This window comes from Macrobrachium nipponense, chromosome 44, assembly GCF_015104395.2.
Source record: "Macrobrachium nipponense isolate FS-2020 chromosome 44, ASM1510439v2, whole genome shotgun sequence".
Classification (NCBI taxonomy): domain Eukaryota; kingdom Metazoa; phylum Arthropoda; class Malacostraca; order Decapoda; family Palaemonidae; genus Macrobrachium; species Macrobrachium nipponense.
The window spans coordinates 8,084,535-8,108,929 of NC_087221.1; the positions used below are offsets into that span (position 1 = coordinate 8,084,535).

At 38.5% G+C, this 24,395-nt stretch overlaps 1 protein-coding gene across 8 annotated transcripts in view; it reads left to right on the top strand.

Moving 5' to 3' along the window:
* Positions 1-24,395, top strand: part of LOC135204019 (dachshund homolog 2-like) — a 183,555-nt gene that overhangs the window by 134,469 nt on the left and 24,691 nt on the right. For 7 of the 8 annotated variants that reach the window (XM_064233954.1, XM_064233947.1, XM_064233949.1 and 4 more), the window contains 7 exons: positions 14,505-14,596; positions 15,966-16,115; positions 18,183-18,332; positions 19,327-19,626; positions 20,112-20,279; positions 21,863-21,946; positions 22,396-22,521. In XM_064233954.1, coding sequence (XP_064090024.1) covers positions 14,505-14,596; positions 15,966-16,115; positions 18,183-18,332; positions 19,327-19,626; positions 20,112-20,279; positions 21,863-21,946; positions 22,396-22,521 — 1,070 coding nt within the window. The remainder of the gene's footprint in view (positions 1-14,504; positions 14,597-15,965; positions 16,116-18,182; positions 18,333-19,326; positions 19,627-20,111; positions 20,280-21,862; positions 21,947-22,395; positions 22,522-24,395) is intronic. The other variant, XM_064233953.1, reaches the window with a different exon arrangement.

Genomic DNA, 24,395 nt, shown 5'->3' on the forward strand with positions numbered 1-24,395 from the left:
AATTATTTTTTGAGGAGGAAGGGGCCGGGGGGCGGCAAGGAAATCTCTTTTAAACACCGACAGAAACGTTAATAATATATTACACACTTTCTTTCTCTTTCATTCACCCAGTTCCATTTCTTTATGGACATAATTAATAATGCTCTGTACATCTACAGAAGCTCAGATATATAATGCATCAAATAAGAAAGAGAAAAAGTAAGAGCTAGAGAGAATGAGAAAGAGATTAGATTTATATTCTACGAAATAAGTTTTCCTTATGGGTTAGCCCACATAACAACCACTGCCCTACTACGTAACGGCAAAATTTGACATGGAACCCCTATTTAAAAATGTATCTACAGTTTTAAGGCACCACAAAACTTTAAAATTATCATGGTAATTACAGTATCTTACCAACAGCTATCATCTCCTGACCCAGAAACACCAAAAATCAAATCGGGGTTCCAAAGACAAAATATTCGAAATCAATTCCTTCCTTGGTTGATTGACTGATTCGGGATAATCTGGCGTCGTGACTACCAAGATCACGAAGCTGAAAAAATGTACAAAGTTTCTTAAAAAGGGGGAAAATTATTTGATATAAGATAGTACTAAAAAATATGTCTCCCAGAAATTTAGACGTATTCACAGTTTGTGAGGTAGAATGAAATAGAATGTCCTAAAACTTGTAAGTACTAAAGGGAATCATTCCGTTTTTCTGTGGGACAAGGTTGTTCACAAGTCAGAGTCCGGGAAAGAATCTATCCAAGATGTACTGATGTTATTATTTGCATGTACAGTCGTATCTCAATTTGTGAAAACCGTCAAAAATGTTCCCGTAGATTTTCATTCAAATACAATTTGGTTTCATTAAGGTCGAACTCTTGCCAGCTCAAAAAAATTACCAATGACGCAATACCGACATCCTGCGAATCTTAGAATAAGAATAGGGTGAAAATTTTGAAGTGATTCATGGTCAAGGAATGAAGAAAAATAAGAATGAAAACAGAAATAAAAGAATAAGATGACCAGTGACAATGAGAGCTGTTCGCTGAACGGGACGTTGAAAGCTTAATAATCACCATGATAAGGCTTTGAAACACTGCTGATCTTTCTGTCGAGATGTCACACGCTGACAAAAGATCACATCCAAAAAGATCTCACGTTTCATCCCGTAAATAACAAGACAAACATTTAATGCCAAGTCAAGTACAAGCCAATTTAATGTCACTCTAAATGAGCGCGGACAGAATACGTACTTGTGCACGGACACGTTCAGTATCTTATGATGGATGTTCAAATGAAATCAGTCACATTCAAGCGCTCTAGTACATGAGGAAGAATACTAACGGTCAATAGTTGTATCGTGTTTTACCTGAAGGTACATGCCCGCTTGAAAGTTAAATTACACATACACACACATATACACACACACACACACACACACACACACACACACATATATATATATATATATATATTATATATATATGTATATATATATATGTCACTTTCACTACAACCTTTTTCTATATTCACGCAAATGCTCAATCTCCAGTTCACTATACCACGGAAATAGCTGACACCCTAGAGGAATTATAAATGATAAGTGCTTCATTACCAGTGGGATTCGAACTGGCGTCTGGTTGGCTCAGTGCCAAAGGATCCCTGTACGTCATCGTTTCCTTAACCAGGGGTAGTTCGAATCTGACTGGTGAGGAAGCACTTGACAATTCTAATTTCCCTTGGGTTAAAGTTATTTCCGAGCCACAGTGCATTGAATATTAAACGCACATTTGCGGCTTAATATTTGTGTGCGTGTATGTATATGTATGTATGTATGCATACATAATTAATATATAGTTTATATAAAACCACTGGTCTTGTTTGGTTTTGTTACAGAATAACCGTTGAAAACGTTTCTCCGCTTAATTTTAGAAACATTGGGACTAAATATAGTCTGAGGATGAACTGAACATGACCGTATATGACGATCACCGAATAACAACTGAATGGTGTAGCGTACATTCCAACGTACAGAATGAAAGTCATAATTAATAACCACAAACGGCTACCTATGGATTAATGTGATGTTTTGAAAAAAAGAAAGAAAAAAAAAAATATATATATATATATATATATATATATATATATATATATATATATATATATATATATATATATATATATATTATATGTATAATATATTGAAGGCTTTAATATGTAACTTACATAGTTGTCACTTTCGGCTATAACTCGATCATATTTAATTCTATAATGGAGGGTAAGTTTTTTCTTTCACCTTTTAACTCAACGAAGTGCCCAGGAAGTTGTCAGATCGTTGACTTGATACTAAATACAGAATTTGGTACAGAACAGCAATACAAATTGGATATGACTAATTGTACCCTTTGCAATCCCTTATTTTAGTTGAATATTCTTTCCAGTAAATTCAGTTTACACAAAATTGCATGAAAATACTCAAACGTACACATGAGTCACCACGAATTTGAACTTACTGCAGATCCAATGCGGTAATTTGTAACCCTAATGAATCTAGCGTGGATGATTACAGCAGAGTAGTTTCAATTACTACAACAGCCTCGTTAAAGTATTTCACAAAGAATTTTTGTAACATTAAAAGCAATGCATTCCAGATGAAAATGTATGTAGTTCTGGATTTGTTGTAATGTTTTGTAAATAATTTGGAGCTCCTTACTTTTGTGGCACCTTGTTTGACTAAACATGGAGTCTTGCTTTTGTGGCATATTATTTAACTGAACATCGAATCTTGGTTTTGAGGCACCTTGTCTGACTGAACATCGACTCATGATGGTGATTATTGTTGGGGAATAATGGTGGGGAAGTTGCTGAGCTGAACGAATGGCAGCGCTGGGGAACCGACCGGGAGAATTAAATGGTGTGTGATCTATTGATATTCCGTTGCATATATAATCTACCTTGCAGGACAGCAACAGCAGCTGGATTGGTCCGCTGGTCCTGATTAACCCCTCCCTAACCCCCCTCTCCTTATTCAACCCTTTCTGACATGATCGGTTGAAACTTGGCAACTCCATATCCTCACAAATGGGATCAATGATTGGTCGAGATGAGCAGGTCGGTGTGTGTGCTATTGGCCGAATGAAAGCACAAGTCATAGTTAATTGGAACTCATCGCGAGTGAGTTTTTCTCTCCTTTTAGCCTTCGGTAAAACGATGATCGCGTTCGGCCGGTTGCAGAATCATTATGATTATGAATCGGTCCACATCCGAGAAACCTTCGGGTCTCTCCTTCTCTAGACCGTTTCCAACTTCCCCCCTCCCCGCCCCCAACAAAAGTCCAGAAAGGATAAGAAGGAATAAATCGCCGGAGTCTGCCTCAAGAGGGAATCGAGCCAGACCGCCTCCTTTTTGTTTTCCGTTTGCATAAAGACAAAGCGTCGGCGCCTCGTATCGAATGTAACATTGGTCCATTAACTGGGGGATACGAGTTTGACGTTTAATAAAGGCAGTTATGATGCTGCATTTTTCATTTCGGGAAACGGATGTGAATGCAATTAGTGAGTTTGCAAGAAGCTAATTGATGTAATAAAGTATTGTGCATGATTTGATTGTGTATAATAACCCATTATTATGATTATTTATCTCCGCTGATCACAACGCATCGACCTCTACCGGGAGGACGATGAGATACAAGGGATAGAGATGTAGTGTAGGTGAGGTGTGGGGGGGGGGGGGGGGGGGGGGGGGGGGGGGGGGGGGGGGGGGGGGGGGGGGGGGGGGGGGGGCGAGATAGATGAGGACGGGGACTCAAGGGATAGTGAGGTGTACAGAGGGAAAAGGATAAGTTTTTGGATATATTTCTGTGGGTAAATCTACCCGGGAAGACAAATTATATTCCTTCTTCCGATTCACAGTTATTGGAATGCAAATCGATTTGCGATATTTTCGTTTTTTTTCTTATGGTTACGAATTTGGGAAGCATCAGGTTTCGTTTCATTTCCCTTTCATCAGAATAAGAATCGGGCAAACAGTAGGCCTACAGCAGACCTGCTCGTCAAAGAAATGGATCATGACCAAATTTTTTTATAAGCTTCCTTTTGGAATAGATTCTTTATTCCATTTCCACTAACTGTAAAAATCGAGAGGAGAGAGAGAGAGAGAGATGAAGAGAGAGAGAGATGTAGTCCTGACAAGAGCTTGTCATTCCATCCTAGGTTCGCTAACTAAAAACAACAACGAATCGAATAACAGTCAGACTTACAATCATGTGTCATATATAAACATGGCCTGAAAATAGTTGAGAATTATAAGTAATATATATATTATATATATCTATATATATATATTATATATATATATATATATATTATATATTGTAATTACGATATGAAATCCCCCCTGTGATGGGGTTGTTCCGTATACGGATAACCAGGGTTATAAGACATTATCATTCTTCCGGTTTGCAAAACAAGACACAAGTAAAAGTGTAGAAAAAAATTGCGTGCAAAAAGACGTTCTATATGTGTGTGTGCGTGTGTACTTCATATATTAAGATGTATGCGCGGAACTTTTATGACTAGATGCGTACACGCGCTCATACTTTAAATTTTGTCTCGTAAAAATACTTGAGCGTTACGGCCCCGTTTAATGCAAGCACTAGGCCATGAGTGAGTCGTTACTCCATTAAAGGTCAAACGTAAATCTGGTGCGAGATTCTGGCCGCCATAATTAACCCAGTCACCGGAGCTGCAAGATTATGGTGGCCTATTCCTTTGGTTACGCTTTTATTCGTTATTATTATTATTATTATTATTAACTGCTACTGCACTGTTTTGTTTAAGAAATTAATATTATGATATGGCATATTTATCTTTCATTATTGTTGATATAGTTATTATCATTATATAGCATTTGGAAAAAAAAATATAATTATTAGCCTTTTTCAAAAGAATTATTATTATTATTATTATTATTATTATTATTATTATTATTATTATTATTATTATTAATAGTATCATAGAAAAAATATGTTGCAACGTTGAAATATTCGTACATTTTATAATCACCGTTGATCTTATCAAGTTTAAATAAAGAACGTCGTAATTCATTTATCAGTTTTAAACTTGAAAAATATTACTTCAGTTAAATAGTTACTTTATTACGTCTTCACTTTGCCATTGTGGTCGGTATATATTAATAATAATAATAATAATACTAATAATAATAATAATAATAATAATAATACTAATAATAATAATAATAATAATAATGGGAAATTTTCTGGCCAGGCGTTTTATCTTTAATTTAGCAATCAGAGGATGAAAAGAAACTGTTTAGTCGAGGCCTTAACTGTGACAAAATATAGTGAGTCAAAATATATAAACAATAATTAAGGACACGGTGACCGTCGCTTACGATCGATTAAAACGACAGAGTCGTGTAACCGCATTGTCTAATTGCGGTCATTTCCCCAAAAACTGGTCCACCCCCATATAATCCCATCTAGTAAAGCTTCCCAGTTACATTGCCCGGATCGCTATCAGCCTCCCCCTTCCCCCCGTCCGTATCCCATCCACTCCCATCCCATCTGCAATTCTCCAACCGGGATAACGTTCCCGCTTACCGGTCTGACTAATCTAATAACGTTTGCGAAGGTAAATCCCTCGTGCAACATTATCAACACCAAAAGCCCTCCTCCCCATCCCATCCCCACCCTTCCACTCATCCCCCTTCCCCCAACCCTCCCAGACATCGTCGTAGTTCTCCATCTCCCCCACCTACCCCTGGTCCCTCCTATCCGTGTATCACCGTATCACCTGTGGGTTGCTGGGTTGGGTAGGGGGGGCCCGTGGGGAGGAGTCGGGCTGAGGTGATAGGTCAAGAGTCTTCGGTAAATATGGAGGCGCGATTCAGACGTACACGAAGAGAGGGGGGGTGGGGGTTCCTATAGTTCGAAAATAGAGAGAGAGAGAGAGAGTAATGATGTTGCAATAAAAACATTTATTGTGCTGGCAGAAATACTTAATAGAAGATACCATTAAATGACAAAGAGAGAGAGAAAGTAATGATACTGCAAGAAAAACTATTTTACAGACAGAAATAGCTAATAGACGAAATCATTACATGAGATAAAGAGAGGGGGGCTGGTAGGGGTGTGTGTGTGTGTGAGTAAGGTTGCTTATTGGTCAACAGAGAGAGAGAGAGAGAGAGAGAGAGAGAGAGAGAGAATGAGGGTGGGGGCGATAGTCGAAAGGAGAAAGAAGCGAAATCCCTCGTTCAATCCGCTAACCTCCGTGACCAATCAGAGACGATTCGTAATTGGTCTGAAATATGTTAGTTCCCATTCAGACCAATCGGACCGAGTGGAAGTGGTGGCGTGTGGATGATTGGCAGTCAGTGTGAAACACGACCCTGCCTAAAAACCCTCCCTATCCTCGCCTCCTCAACCCCTGTTTTGCACGTAACAATTACACGTGGATTGCACGCACACACGCGCCCATCATGCATGTATTCGTACGTGTATACTGACGTACATAAATCCTAGTACGCACGACCGTACAAGAGTGGCTTCGATTTACGGCACCATTTTGGCGAGGGGTGTTTTGGGGGGGGGGGGGGGGGGGGTGTGTATGTGGGGATGGGGGAAGGGTGTCCTGGAGGCTATTACGTGCAACCGAAGTTTATTTGCAAGTATGGTGTTTGTGCTACTTTGGCATGGGAAAGGTATCAGGTGAGAGAGAGAGAGAGAGAGAGAGAGAGAGAGAGAGGAGAGAGAGTCATTTTTATCCAATCCTTTTAACTTTAAATTTTTTTATTTTGTCGTTTATCAAGGCATTTCACGGCATCTCCTTATCCAAGAACGTAGAAAATCTATTTCAATTGTGAGAACTGGAGAACGTTTTACCCTTAAACAGCAAAAATCGCAAAAGAAACAAAGGTGGGGAATGAAAAGAGAAAAAAAGAATTATGCTGATGGCATTACCATAAGAGGAGTTTTCTCTCTCTCTCTCTCTCTCTCTCTCTCTCTCTCTACATGCGCACAACTGGCAAACCACCTCTAAATGGTAATTTGGCTTGTATATTACGCTCTGTGCGAGTCATTAAAGTCAGACTATTTTAGCCGCCCCATTTTAATGCAGATTACACGCACAAGGGCCAACAAATGCAACTGTTAAAGAATACCCATTTAACCGGCGGGCTCATTAACCAAAGCTTGTTTAGCGTATTTTAACGCCTTGGCCAGCGCCGCGAGTCCTGACATGCTCCCGCTGAATGAAGAACCAAGGAAAGGAACTACGAAGGAAAAGAACTAAGTATCGCGAAGCAGAAGTCGCGCGTTTCTTCTTCTGCTGCTGCTGTTCCTCAGAGGGACGAGTCCGTCGGTCATTTGCGAAGAAGGATAGTAGCCCGTTGTGAGGATACCATTGCATGTCAACCGGCGTTCAATCATGAACTATCAATTAAATCGTGGTGCATTGTAATAATCAGAGGAACAGAGGAGCATTTAGAGCCATGATTACCCAGCTGCAGGTTCGAGGGCGTCGCTTGGGAGAAAGAAAGAAGGAGGGAAGGAAGTGAGGAAAGAAGGCGAAGTTCACTACAGCTGCCGCCGCCTTCGGGAAGACCGAACTCTTCTTCTTCCACCTCGAGCGTTGAACACTTCACGCTTCCACACTCGTATCCGAGCGTCATTTCTCTCGTTCTGCTGAGATTTATGGCGCAAAACCGCCTCCTTCCCTCACACGACCATGCTTACCAAGTGCCTATTTTTATTGATATACAGCGCTATAGATAACAATTGCCAGTGCATAAAAAGAAAAAATATATATATATTTAGAAACGGAATCGGGGTTGGCACAGATATTTTTGGTGTAATTAGCTGCCCGCAATTTTCTCTCTGCGATGAAATACATTTTCTTTAATCACAGGTTTTCTCGTCTAATTTTCCTTTTTTTTCTTCGTCTTCTTCTCCTCACGGCGTTTTTTTCTTTTCTTATGCGCTGAGCAAAACGTCTGGGCTTTAATTGTCGGGAGATTATGTGATGTATGAGATTTTTCGAGCTTTGAATATGCAGGTTTTAATGCCCCGACTTTTTCTTCCTTCCGTTTTTCTGGTCCTAAATGTTGTGATTTGGGCGGTTAAGATGCTGTCGCTCGGATTATCGTAATCATGGCTGACGCTGCTGCTGCTGATGTTGTTGTTGTTGTTGTTGCTGTTGATGATATTGTTGTCGTATCATTTTTGTTGTAAGTATTACCGTTAACAGTGATCTGATCCAATGGAACATATTAGGCTTGTAGGATTGTTTTGACTTTGTAACCCTATAGTGTTTATCGTTTATGTAGACTGGTATAATGTGTATGCTCAGAGTAAATTGAGCACAGAAGATGGAGTACGTAATGCTGATGATGGTATTTACGTCCCTTGCATCTCCAAAGTCCTGCAAACCTTCTTTTAAGGAAAAATCAAGTATGTGCTTCAATGATAAAATTTGTGGCTATTATTTCTGCCTAAATGAACATGTCCAATTTTGGGGCATTTTTCGTGTCCCTTCTAACCTCTGCCATGTAGTGTCTTTCGTCAGGCCAGACCAGATTAGCTGTGATCATTACGTCTCCAATTATTTAAACAAACAGATCATGATTCTCTAAGAAGAATTAACGGGGAATGCTACAGACGTACTAAAAGATGGCTCAGAATCTTTTTCATGAAAGTAATTATTTCTACCACTGTGTTTTATTACCCATAGAAAGCTTGCTCTGTAAAAGCAGATATTCTAGAGCTCATCTGTAAGAGTGGGTATTCCAAAGTTCAGCTCAGTAAGTGGGTATTCCAGAGTTCAGCTCTGTGAGAGAGGGTATTCCAGAGTTCAGCTCTGTGGGAGTGGGTATTCCAGAGTTCAGCTCTGTGAGAGTGGGTATTCGATAATCCAACTATGTGAAAGTGTGTGTCGATAACTCAACCCTAGGAAAGTGGGTATTGTTCAACTCCGTGAAAGTTAAAATTGGAAAATTCAACCCTTGGAAAACTGGATGTTCGTTAATTAAGCCTTAGGAAAGTGGGCATTTCTAGAAATCACCTTCACGAAAGTGGGTATTCGAAAACTCAGCCTCGTGAAGGTGGGTATTACAAAACTCAGTTCTGTGAAGGAAGATATTCCAGAACTGTGCGCTCTCAGAACGTGTGATAGTTCCTGTTCTACAAGAATTTCAAGCACAAATATTTAAGGAGAATATTTTAAGAAGTAATGTTTCCAAATTTTAGTAATTTATTGAAAACCTCAGTTTTTCTATTGGGAGACTATTCAGTCATTCAAAATCTTGAATTAGCTTCAATGGATCCCTTTTTGCTGCCTTTCCCCTCTACCTGTCTTTCTGACATGGCTTTACTACGTCACTGTTTTAGTTAGTGACAGTTAAGTTCTCTGCCCTTACATTTATATTTTCGGGTAAAACTCCAAAATATTGAGTAACCGATCTTCCTTTTCCTGACTGTATTTTTAATACATAACGGAGGAGTAAATTATCACAGGCGTTGCGACTCCAGTTTTACATAATATCTGTGAAACAGTTTACGTAAGCGTGGTCGAGAGAGAGAGAGAGAGAGAGAGAGAGAGAGAGAGAGAGAGAGAGAGAGAGAAAATATATTTCTATCTTTCATTTTTTCTTTTACATTACATGTGAGAGAGAGAGAGAGAGAGAGAGAGAGAGAGAGAGAGAGAGAGAGAGAGAAATAATATTTTTATCTCCATTTTTTATTTTTTTTTACATTACATGTGAGAGAGAGAGAGAGAGAGAGAGAAAGAGAGAATATATTTTTATCTTCCATTTTTTCTTTTACATTACATGTGAGAGAGAGAGAGAGAGAGAGAGAGAGAGAGAGAGAGAGAGAGAGAGAGAGATTCATCGAACAGGGACAGAGACAGACTGCTGCAGCAGCACCAGCACTCAGGGGAAGGGGATACCATTATTTTCGTTAATGAGTAATATTATAACGTTAATTGCAGGCATCGCATTCGCTTATCACCATTATTATCGTCGTCTCCAAAGCCCTTATTTTATGAGACCCAACTGAGCAAATTTGTGTTTGCATGTCATGAAAGTCCTGCCACTCGACTGTGTCGCCTCTCTCTCTCTCTCTCTCTCTCTCTCTCTCTCCTCTCTCTCTCTCTCTCTCTCTCTGAGGGGGAAAAATGAACATTGTTGGTATGGAAATGAGGGTTCTCCAAGGCTTTGTGGGTTTGAAAGTGAAGGTCATGGAAATTTAGGGCTTGCTGGTGCTAAAATGAGGGTCATGGAAATGTAGATCCTGTGGCTGTGAAAATGAGGGTTATCCGAGGCCTTTTAGATGGGAAAATGAAGATCGTGTGGTTGCAGGACTTTTAGATTTGAAAATAACGCTTATTCACGCTTCTGGATATGACTTTCGATTGTGAAAAGAAAGGATATCCAAAAGCTTTTTGATGTGAAAATGAGTGTTACGGATTGTACGACTTGTGGATGTGGAAATGAGAGACATGGACTGTACGACTTGCGGATGTGAAAATATGTGTCATGGATTGTACTTGTGGATGTGAAAACGACTGACATGGATGGTACTATTTGTGGATGTGAAAATGAGTGACATGATGTGTAAAACTTGTGGATGTGGAAATGAAGGGTATCCAAGCAGATATGAAAATAAATGTTATGAAAATGTGGGCCACTGGGAATGTTTTTTTTTTTTTTAGTTGTGAAAGGGATGAATGTGGAAATGGTGTTCTTGGTGTTACAAGACATTGTGAATGACAAAATGGGTATCACAGAAGTCTGTACAATGAGGATTTGGAAATTTGGGTCATATAAGTATACGAAAATGGTTGATGGGAAATTACAGGCACAGATATAATATTACGCATCAGTTCACGAAATTAAATAGAGATAGTACACTAATGCTTATAAATAAACTCTAACATAGAGTATACGCGTAAGTACTTTATCATTATGAAGCAGATGAGTTCATGTACGGTAATATGAAACATCTGCGTATATATTCACTAAGTCAAGTATATCTCGGTTTTACCAGACCACTGAGCTGTTAACAGCTCTCCTAGGGCTGACCCGAAGAATTAGATATTTTTACGTGGCTAAGAACCAATTGGTTACTTAGCAACGGGACCTACAGCTAGCTTTTTGTGGGATCCGTTTTCTGTCACCAGAAAAATATTCTTCTGATTTCACGTTGGAAGAGCAGAGAATCGAACCCGAACTCTCCCAACGAGGAACTTACATATTCACCTAACATGAAGAGATTGAAAGTAAGCAAAAAATATTTGACTAAAGTTAGTCTGGATAGTGAATTTTTCTTGCCTGGTCGAAGAAATTATTCTGCTAGTCTAGGCTTTGATAAGGCTTCACAAAGAAACGTGGTTATACTTACAGACTGATATATTTCCTATTCCTATTAGTTCCTAAACACAATAAATCTAAAAATTCCACAATTCTTGCCTAAACAGAAACTGGAATATATTGCGTTTCCTTCATAATATGCATCCTTAATGTAAAGTGTACATTGTCTATGCATGATATATATATATATATATATATATATATATATATATATATATATATATATATATATATATATATATATACATATACATATATATATACATATATATATATATATATTATATATATTAGATATATATATATATATTCTCATACGCACATATATGTACAAATAAAAGTATCCTTGCATAAACATATGTATATAAGTACACACACATTATATCATATATATATATATATATATATATATATATATATATATATATATAATATATATATATATATATATAGATATATATATACTTATATATAATGTGTGTATACTTATATACATATGTTTATACAAAGATATTTCTATTTGTACATATAGTGTATATGAAAAATAAAATATATATATATATACTATATATATATATACTATATATATATATATATATATTTATATATACCTCCCATAGTTTCATAATTGTGTGCAAGCATACAAGCAAAGTCACTCATGAGTGAATCATTTTTCACTCTAAGGAAATAATTGCACATTATTGTTTAAAAAAATAGCGATTTTCCTAGCTGCATGCACTGCATAGAGCACAAACCGTTATGGTGCCTATACCTCTCCTGGACAGGTCAAGGCTCTCGTTACGCCGTTGCAAAGAAGAGAGAGCGGAAGGGAGAGAAATAAAAGGCGCCTCCCTCGAGAGTATCCCACAGGTGTTCCACCTTAATTAAATATTCAGGTAGTACTCGGCGGTGTTGTTTATTCTGAATTCATTATCCATTAGGACGTATGATGGTTGGGACGTGCGCCTGTCCCTCTCTCCTTCGGCGGAGTGATGCAATCGAAGTGTTCGGTGTTTTTATAGATGTGTACAAAGCGAAGATAAACACGAAGCGAACGAGAAACAATGGGGCGACCCTCCGGAAGTGAGCGGGCGGTGTCTATCATGATACACAGTCCATTATACTTGTCTCTCTCAACACTCCGTCTTGGGTACACAAACCGACATGCTTAATTGTTTAACAATTTAATACAGCATTTCCTAATCAATTTCGCCCGTATTTTATTGTATGTATTCGATATTCTAAAGGGTAGGGGAGCTTTGTTTGCGCTTCTCTCTCCGGGGTCCGACAATAAACGTTTGTTGGTTGCCTGCTTGAGCCTTCAAGCACTCTCTCCCCAGAAGGTCGAGGGAGGAGGAGGAGGGACCGTCCGTCCCATTTCAACCTTGCCCTGAGGAATTTGTTAAGAAAATTTGTGGGGAACCCTCGCTTACAAATCTTGGAGGGTCGTGGCAAAAAAAGAAAAATAACACAGAATAAAAATGTCAAGATTGATGGGGGTAAATCCATTCGCAGCGAGTATTGCGTGGCTTGACGCGTTACCCATCATGGCTGTCAACTTTTCATTCGAGGAATGACACATGGCCAAAACAAAATTGGTTTCTAGCGCTACCCGACTGACGTGAAACTCTCTCTGCTGCATATTGTATCGAGAAAAGACAAACAGACAAGAGAGATAGACAAGACAGGCGAACAGACAACTCACGGCACATGTGGCATCACCCACTATCAGGAATCTTGAGAAGGTGGTTGGCTAAAATTCCCAAAAGAACAGTAAGGACAGAATGGCATCCAGTTTCTCATCAGTTATTTGCTATATATATATATATATATAATATATATATATATATATATATATATATTATATATATATATATATATATTTATACCACACACACACACACACCATACCTGACGTTGTTGAATCCCTTTAGCTCCACCATTGCTCTTGGTCACTCGAGACCAATGACACTGCTATTCCCCGCGAGGACCCTGAGTTTAAAATACCTTCTGTAGACTTGGGATTGAAAGTGCCCTATATATGTGGAGCCTACCTTTCGAATACTTTCCGCAGGGTTACCAGAGGGTTGCACGCATCGAGGGGGATAAAACGTCCTTTAATGTAAATATAAACTAAGTTATAATGGACAGCAGCAGACGAGCAAACACAGAGATATTGTTTTTCTTCATTCTTTTTGTTTCACTGCATGGACAAAGGCCTCCTTCCCTTTGTCGCAAAGGAAAACACGCAGAAAAATAAGCTGTGGCAATTAAGCTCCATCTTACTTTAATTGAAGTTGTAAATCACTCCAAAAGCCAGTTTTATGTGCACGTCATGATTTCTTCCGAGCATTAGGTAGTACAACTTCTCTGTTGGCATTATTTTGTTCCTGAAAGCCAGCCTTTCCGTTCTTGCAAGGTATTGTATTAAGGTGATATACACAGTCTCTTCTCTCTCTCTCTCTCTCTCTCTCTCTACAAAGGCTAAGAGGGAACATTTAAAAAACAGATTATATTGTGGAAGGGCTCCAGTCCTTGGCAGGGGACGGGAAGCGGCTTCACTTTGATCTCCAAAACTAATCTGATGAATTATTTAAAATGCGACCGAGTCTCTCTCTCTCTCTCTCTCTCTCTCTCTCTCTCTCTCTCTCTCTCTCTCAGATGTCGTGTTAACATTAGTGTCTATTGAACTTGCCTGGCTTGACAATAGTTACCCCTTGAAAACCCCTTTTGAGAATTCATATTTGAACAACATTGGATTCCGCCGGTTTATGTTTGCATGTCTGTGTGTGTGTGTGTGTGTGTGTGTGTGTGTGTGTGTTGCCGCGTTCTTAAAAAAAGAAAAAAAAACGGGGTTGCATTTATTGTTCTTTCTAATTGATATGTCCATACACCTCCCTTGGTTCTTCCTCCCATATTGATTTTTCTTGCCCTGACTGATTGCGCGAGCAAAGAAATATTTCTATTCATAAAATATTTGGGCGACGCTGATTTTGAAAGATGGCCCGGGTCACAGTAATAAATGACCGGGACCAATAGTTCAAAGTGGAGCCTAATTGCTTCGTGTAGCTTTTGCAAAAACGACAATTTTTCATGATCATCTCCATCGTCTTCTTGTTTCTTTTGTGCAGGATACGAGAAGACCGAAACCGCGCAGACCGAGTCTTGGGTCTGGAGAGGGAGGAGGCCGTAGACCGACCGATGTCCCCACACAAAACAAATGGTGAGTGATCTTTTCGTTTGTTTATTTTTGGTTCTACCTTTGTTTAGTCCATTTGTTTTCATGTTAGCTAAACGAATGAAGAAAGAAGTCAAAGTAAAGCATTGCAGATTGACAATCCTTGAATGCTTCATACATGTTTACAACATTGTGCATGCTATCCACGTATCCTTGATGTATCCTCCATGTATCCTTCAAGTGCCCCTAACCCTTCAAGCTTTCAACAAAGACCAGCAAATGTACGAAAGCGCCGAATTCTCATACGCAGAAATTTAAGTTTCTGAACAGTTTTGTGGCAACGTTAAAATTTGCTGCTGTGTCTCCATTTCATAGATAAATTTCGGCCACTTTAAGTCTAGTTCAAGTAACTTAATCAAATCACTCGACGTACTTTCCGCGTATTTCCAAAATGAATTCAGATAACTCCGACAGAGCCACAGTAGATCATTGTGTTGCTCCAATAGATAAGATTCGAAGGGTGAAAGGCCGTCAAATCGAGCAACTGTTTGCATTGGTTAGGGAAATCCCTTTTCACGAATCCATAAGTTTATAATACTGAACATCTCACAACATACGTCACGTTCAACAAACATATTATTTACTGTCAATCAGTCTTACGGAAAAGTAATTGCTTGGAATCGGGAGTCTAATTAATGTGGACATATAAATATATATATATATAATATATATATATGTATATAAATACCTTATATATACTATAATAGATATATATATATATTATTATATATATACATATATATATGTTTATTATATATATATGTATATCATATATATTATATATATCATATATATATCATATATATATATAATATATATATATATATATATATATATATACACATGCCCAGGCTTTACACATATGTATATTATTTGAGAGAGAGACTTAAGTGGGCAATCTAACACAAATTAGGGAAACGTAAATGTACCTTATAGTTTCACACAATCCCATGATGCATTTCTTAGCTCTCCGTTATTTCTTAAAAGGATTGGACGGGAAATCAAAGATATAAACCATCGCTTTTGAATAAAATGTCGAATTTAGCATGCGCCTGAACAATTCGTGTTTTGTTAATACTAGGAGGTTTTCACTTGAAATAAGTTTCCAAAAGCATCGGCAAAAGTTTTTCTTCCTTTTCACGTAAAAAACGGGGAATTTGGTGCAAATGCATTATTGTGTTAGGTGACGAGGTAGTACTAATGGCTAATGTTCTTATACAGAGTAATGTGGGTCCCTCGCGAGGTACACAAAGGCTACTAACCAGCGCCTATATAAACTGGCGTATTTGAACTGCGTCTGATGATTCTGATGTGCGTGATGTACACTTGATTTTTCTGACCCTCTCCACCACAGGCATGAGTCACCAAGCGGACAGTAAGCGATTCTTTGCCATGGTCAAAAACAATCCGGTTTTGTACGATATGAACGCTAAAATCTGCGCAGATTCTGCAAACAAGAACAATTTATGGAAAGGCGTGGTAGCGTTGCAGGTCGGATTAAGAGGTTAGTGGTATTTTGATATTTTACTTAATGATAGTGACGGGAGAGGAAACTAGCTCTATTTGCTCACAAAGCGATTTCTTCTTTAAAATAAAACAGGGAAGGGGAGTTTCTAAAGCGTTAATGAATGGTATAATGGTAAAACAGGAAAATGCAGAGCTTTTAATCATATGAATGGTGATTAAAAAAAAAAACTTCTGGATTATTCACATGAGGAATACTACTTGAAAATGCAATAAATGAGTATTTGCAAAGCGTTCAGTACTTAAAGCGATTCCAGTAAAAGAGAACAAGCTTTATTATTTTAATGTAATGCTTATCAGTGCAGTTTACAAAAGCTGAGAATAATACTGGAAGGGGTCTATCTTTATACTGAACAAATGTATCTTGATGACGTCATGACAGGTATTGGCAGAACGGGAAGCAAAGGGACGGATGACGAAGTGGAAATCTAGAAATCATAATCATTGATTGTCTTAAAAAGGACTTTAAAGCGAAGTCCATCCCGTCGGTCCCAGGAAAGAAAAGAAAAGGAAAGACAAATTTTGATGGGAACATATTGTTGCAATCGGTAAAGTTATCACGTTCGATTTAATAAGAACAGAATTCATTTCAAATTCTTCCCGCGAACTTCATTTTTATTGATTATTTACTTAGCAACTCCAAATACCGGAAAATCAGGTACTCAGCAGACTGTATAAATCAAGCAAGACTCACAGAACATGTTTTATTATTAGCCTGTGGTAAAGAAAACGCACCTTATTCATAAACACTTATTTTAATACAAAATTCTTCTCATCACCTCTTCACAATTATATTGCCTACGAAGAAGGCTAGAATTGTATTGTAAGTTTCATATTGATAAAACTCCGACAAAGGATGGTAGACGCAAGTTTACAAATGGTTCTTTACCGTCATGGTGAAGGCTGATTGATTTTGCCGAGTCCTATGACTGCTTGACGAAGCCGGAGGGTGTGGCCGGAAACGTGACTGCGACAGGAATATTAAGTATCTGAGGACGTGAACAGCTCATTCACGAATCGTGCTGTTTGTTCAGCCACACAATGTTATCATGAACTACCGAATTTTTCATATACCCGTATCTTAGCTGTATGTGTATATTTGTAAGTTTTGACGTCTATAAATGGCTGTGTAAGTACGGGAACACACACATACATACATTCATACATACGTACATACATACACACGCCCACACATACAAACACACACACATTTATATATATTATATAAATTTAGGAACATGAACGGTTATCTGCAAACTGACCCATATTCGGCAAACCGAAAATGGTCAAATAAAGTACAAAATGAAACGATCTATAAACAGATTGATCAATAGGGAACGACTGCATCTCAAGTACATTTGCTAGTCTTAATGCGTAGTTGCTACCTTATATTACCTTTCGAAAGTCTTGACATGGTCTTTCGAAAATTTTAAAGAAGGAAATGAATATTGTACATTTTTCCATTCGAAAAAAAAAGATATAATGCAAAAAGAATCATTGCTTGAATGAATGATAGTACATCTTTATCAAGGGGCAAACTACCAAAGTAACCTAACTCGGCAGAACCTAACCTAACCTATTTGTGAGCCTTTGAAAAATTGGCCTTTTTCTTTGCAGGAAGGATAATAAATCATCAGACTGGTTTGCCCTTTTCTTAGCTTGTTTTCTTTCACGTTCTGGTCCCCCCCCACCCCCCACCCCTGATTTCTTGAAAATGAAACCCTCCTACCTGTTCTTTCGCTTCTGGGCAACTGGTTTTACTCTGCCAGGCTTCATTGACGCTGTTCTCTGCTTTGTTTTGTTTTTCTCTGGAAGGGATATTCCCAAGCACTTCCCAACATCCATCAAGTCTGAGCGACTAGATTTATTTGCTCATTCTTAAGCAAAGCTAAACTTTCCCATGATTTATATTTCAGTGCTATTCTGCTCCTTTCTGTTGAACATAGTATTCACTATCGCCCTGTTGATGTCACGTAGTGGCGACTGGTTTTATTCTCGCACTCCTCAGCTGAAGCTATAGATGAAATGAAATATGTTCCCCCCGCAGGATATGGCGAGACAGACGTCCTCAACCTGAGCGGCAAGAGCGACTCCCGCGACGACCTCAGTGACGCCCCTACGCCCAGGGACGACAGGGACGACCGCGACGACAAAGACGACGGCCTCTCCGATGCCGACGATATAGACGACAAAAACGGTAAGAGGAAATAAGGAATCAATTCGTCAATTAGATCACTAGATGCGATAGATGATGCGGCAATGCCGCTTCAACTTCACCATTCATAATTTAGTTTGGAAAGAATGGTGAAGATCATAGAGTTTAACGGAAGTAATCGAAGGAATGTCCGACACGCAGAGAGAGAGAGAGAGACAGAGAGAGAGAGAGAGAGAGAGACCAAACACAGGCGTTTGTCCGTCCACCGGGCTTTTGTCTGTTGATTAAGTCCTGTTTCACTGCATTGCACAAGTCCAAGTCAAATAATAATTCTCTGCATTCATACAGCCAGTCTTTTAACATGGCTGTTTGAAGTTTTGTATTTGCAGAGTGTAATGAGTTTTGTTCTCTGGTCGGCAAGTGATGTTTGACTGCTCCAAACACGGGCCAGTTTGTCGCCACCCGGAGGTTCTTACCTTCCCCTCCCCGCCCCTCTCCTGACGCCCCTCCCCCCATCTCCCCCTCCTTCCAAACCTACTCTGACTTATACCCTACTCGTTCCAGATCTCCTTGTTGCTTTAATTAAAGATGCTTTTTGTAAAGTACAATCTTTTGAACTTTTGGGTGGATAAGATTTTTTTTTTGCTTAGTTAATAATAATAATAATAATAATAATAATAATAATAATAATATTATTATTATATTAATTATTAATTATAATTATTATTAATTATTATTATTATTATTTTTAGATATTATTATTACTATTATATTATTATTATTTGTCTCACTACCCACAAGTGAAATTCTAAGAAAACTGACGAGATATGAGACTGCATCTTACATCTCCAAAGACCGAAGTACGAAGAATATTACACTGGATTTTGCGATGCTAAGAACCCGTAAAGGAATTCAAAGCATAGGTATATAGGGAACCAATTGTTTAAATCTGGGAACCCAAAACCATTGAGTAGAGCGGACTGACATCGCTGACAAAGCCGACTGGAATTCAAAACTCAATCTTTTTCTTCCACAGATCTGAGCGACAGGGACGACTTCGACTACCAAGATCGCCCTTCTTTGCACTTTAACAACAACAACAACATTCTAACCTCATCCGCCAACAACAACAACAACAACAATAACAACAGTACCACAAGCAGCATCATCACCAGTAGTTCGGGAGGGGCCATGGGCGTGTTAGGCGAGGGCGTCAGCAGCCTCCTCCTGGGCAGCATCAGCAGTAGCAGCAGCGGCAGTAGCAGCGTGGCCGCCACGCCCACCACCTCACAAAGCTCTGCTCTCTTGCCTGCTGGGGAAGACCGACTTCCTGCTGGTACGTGGATCGGGCTTGGGACTCCCAGCCCTGCATTTTCTCTCAGATGTTCTTTATTCAGTTTGGCCATTAATGAATACACTCCAGTAAATACTTAAACTGATATGTCATATCTGTATACATGGATGTAACACTCTCTCTCTCTCTCTCTCTCTCTCTCTCTCTCTCTCTCGTCTCTCTTTCTCGGCGCTCTCTCGCTCTCTAATCAGGTATATATATATAGATATATATATATATATTATATAGATACTATATATATATATATATAATATATATATCTATATATATATGTATATATATATATATGTATATATTATACATATATATACAGACTTCATTTAGATATAACACGCCAATTTCAGTAACTAGTTATACACGAATACTTATTTAAAAGGACACTGTATTATACACCCAAACAATACCTTTAAGCTTAAGTTCGAAAGAATAAGAGAGAAATTAAAGCTTGAAGAACTTTGTCCGCACAGGCTTGAGTGGGTTAGCTGGGCTGAGCATGGGCGGAGGCGAGGTAACTCCCACAGGGCCTCATCCACCTCTCTCCTCTTTAGAAAACCTCCTCGGCAACATCCAGAACCTCCTGAAGGTGGCGGCCGAAAGTGTAAGGCACGAGGAGAAGCAGTGGGTGAGAGAAAAAGGTAAGAAGGAAGGACCTGAGTCTCGAGTCTTGAGGCTGACTTGAGTCCCACTTTCCCAGTTGATGACTTTCCGATGTTCTCTTATGTTTCTTGTTGACATGATCCCTGATGTTCTTTCGTAGATATTTTCCTTTCATGATTTACTCTTTACTTTGGCATTTATTTCACGTACGGGACTGTTTTCCTCATAGAGGCCCTTTTTCTTGTAGCATTTTGCTTTTCCGACTAGGTTGCAGCTTTGTCGATTTTAATAATGACTTGATTAATTATAGTTTCAAAGGAGACCCTTAAAGTGAGCTTTAAAACTGGATATGTGAGAAAAATGTGATGCAAGTTGATTTTCGGATTGAGAGAAAGTACGAGATAAATCAACTGGATTTAAAATTCTAATGAATTAAAGTGTGGTTATATTTGCGAAGGTAGTAGCTATTGACGCGCTGTTTACTAATACCTCGTAGAATGATGTAGAGTGATGTAGAGTGACTGGATGATGAAATCAGTGTCTGTAGATTGGCAACACAACCACAATGACCATCCATGGTGGAAAGCAGTTAATTACTATAGTAGATTCACATCACCCGTGCATCTGATGTCTTGGCCAGTTCCTTACGACGCTCTTGACTGACTGTCTTTTGAAAATACATCCTGCCTATGTGAACTCTCGAGAGAGACTGAGAGTTTCCAGCCCTGTCATTGGCTTATCAACAGCCAATCAGGAGCGTCGTAAGGCCTAGACATCAGATGCACGGGTGATGTGAATCTACTATAGTTCTATGTAACGAATAAAAAACCTAGTCAGAGTAGTCGCAAGTCATGATTTAATTATTCAGTTCATAAGTGAAGAAGAGAAAGATGAGGAATTACGGAGGAAACGAGAGCACTGGGAGGAGTGGGGGTAGGGGGGGAGAGAATGGAAGAGAAGGAAACGATTTAAAAATGAGAGAAGAAGAAAGTGGAGAGGCTGATGAGAGAATGAATTAGGTGAAGAGGTGAGTAAAGAAGATGAGAGAGAGAGAGAAAGAGAGAGAGACAGGTTGGGGGGGGGGGGGGGGGGACGAAAAGAGGGAAGTGAACTTTCCAACAAGGGGAGGAAGCAACTGAGGGATAAAAAGGGTCGTTCATTAACACTACGTTCTCATCATATTCCTTTTATTAGGATATTTTCGAATTTTTGTTTTCTTTTGTTTTTTAATACACTTTTTCTTCCTATTTTTTTTAAATGATAGAAATACCTCAGTATGTATACAAGTTTTCTTTTTGTGTTTGTTTATTTGGAACATAAGTAGTACATGATGGTGTTCATTCGAGCAATATACAAAAAACTTGTAACTGTACCAGAGATATTTTTATTGACTTCTGGAATATAAAATATTTCGAAGATCTTATATAAAATTTTCATCATCTTTTCCCTTTTAATAGAAAAAGTACCAAGCATAATATGGCGCAGGATAGAATTTACTTGAATTCGTTGGCCCTGCAGTAAGAGGAGGACGGGTTATTCCAACATTAGTTGCATCCCGAAAAGCCCAACTTTCCTGATACAAATAATCCCGTTTCCTCTAATCCTCCTTGTTATCCGACAGAGCACCTTCGGCTGGAGTTCTTGCGCCAAAAGGAGATGAGAGAGCGCCTTGAGAAACAGTTGGTAGAAGACGAAAAAGTAAAATGTAAGTTGAAAGACATCTTAGTACATTTTTTTAGAGGTATTTTACCTTCAATTTCTTTTCTGTAAATGAGTAAGATTGAGGAAATTAAGAGGGAATGGTTAGCGAGTAACTTGGGAATACTCACAAACCTGGAAGTAGCAATGTTTATTGCCTTGTAGGTATTTGCTGAAAACAAGTCAAGCCAGAATAATATAGATTCCTCATGCGCAATTAATAATGCCTTTGTTCCTCTCATTCTTTGCTGTACAAGAGAGAGAGGACACGGATTGATTATATTTAACAAAGATTAAACCATAAAGCCATGAACTACTGAAACTGGAGCGCTATAAGTGTTCGCTCAAAAGGAACAAAACCACGAAAAAAATAGTTAGCAAAGCTGGAGACATAGAAAGCCGGGAATAATCACTTTTTTCTGTTTCATTCATCATTCTTCTCTTCCTCGTCTTCAGTGTTGTACCTGCGGAAGCTGAAGAAGGAGAAGAGGGCGCGACGTCGCCTGGAGGAAGAACTCACAGAGAAACTGAAACGCCTCTCGCAGTACGAACCCAACGCCAAGGAGCTGCTCAGGGCTGCTGGTAAGCTACTCAATTTGCCTCTGCATGCGCGACGAGTCACACATAGATTTGCATAAATACATACATACTAATATATATATATATATATATATATATTATATATATATATATATATATATATAGACAAGATCCACGAAGGAAAGAGAAACAATGGACTTCTGCAAGGCCTTTCGACTTCTTGTCTGCTGAGTCAAAGACAAGAACATCGAAAGCCCTTGCAGTACTCCATCGTTTCTCTTTCCTTCCTGGATATTTTCGTGTTTCAGTTACATATACATACATACATACATCATACATACATACATACATACATACATACATACATACATACATACACACACACACACATATATATTAAAAAATATATATAATATATATATATATATATATATATATATATATATATAAAAATAAATACATATAACAATATTTTCAACCATTGATCTGATTCCCCTTTATCTGCCGAGAGTAAAAAAAAAAAAAAAAAAATGTGCCTCCTTGTCGAACTTCTCAATTCCAGAGGTTCCTTTATTCCTCACATCACTGGACTGTGTAAAAGTTTCCCAGAGGATGCCGTGCAATCGGAACTTCGGAAGTTCAACCGAAGATACAATACTGTTTTCTTTCATTTTAATACATTTATTAATTTATTACTTTTTTTTTACATTTCCCTTTACTTCCTCTTACTTCTTCCTAATGAACACCATAATTCTTTGGAAGCTTGAACTTCAGGTTAACGGACCCTGTGGGCTTGTTTAATATGAATACTGAATAATATAAATATATATATATATATATTTATATATATATATATATATATATATATATATATATATATATATATATATTATATATATATATAGAGTATAGATACGTATTTATATAAAGGTGTGAGCGTGGGAATTTTGTTTTCATTATTCTTTAACTTGCAGCCACTAAATCATTTCAGAATCATCCTCTTCTGCTCAATCTCTTATTCTCACTTTTTAATTCTTTATTCTGTATCCTCTCCTCCATTCCCTTTCTTCCCTCTCCAGCTATCCCCCCCCCCCCCCCCCCCCCCACACTCCTGCTCTTCCTTCTCATTAATCAATATAGATTAAATCCAGCGAAATTAATCAGGGTTAATATCCAATGAAGAATAAGACTTTGATGAGTGATTCTCGAATCGCCTCCAACTATTTTTCACCTTTTAAGGGGAAAAAAGAAATTAAATTGGTAAAGCGAAACCGTAGAAGTTTAAACGTAATTGTTTTTCACAGAGAGAGAGAGAGAGAGAGAGAGAGAGAGAGAGAGGAGAGAGAGAGAGAGAGGGGGAGGGGGTGGTTGGTGGTGGTGGTGGTAGTAAGGAGAGGAACTAATTCGAAAGAAATTATGCAAACTTAGATTTTTGTAGCAGTGTAATCAACTCTCATCGCATCCGTCATTAATCATATTATCTGGGCCGTTTTTTCTTCAGCTATGTCTCCTCGTGTTACACATTTTTCCCCCCCGAAATGAACTCTAATCACAATGCAACTTGAAAAAATACGAACGTCCGCAAGTTGCGGAAGGGAAATGACACGTGTGCCAAGGGGGTCGAAGGGCGAATATCCCCCGGGCGAGCGACGCGCGTTAATATCGGCGAATAGTTTCGGTACACTTTTAAAGGTATCGTCAAGTGACTTAAAAAAAATGAGTGAAAAAAGCTGCAACTAACAAGCATGTCACAACTGTTCAAGAAGGATAACCGAGCGATGGTTTTAGAGAGAGAAAAACTTTGGAGGACTGAATCCTCGATGTGCCCGTTTTGTTTGCGGCTACAGTGAAGACATAAACCCCATGCGCAGTCTTCCCGTAAGAAGTGAGGGCAGCCCTCCGTTGCAAAAGAAGAA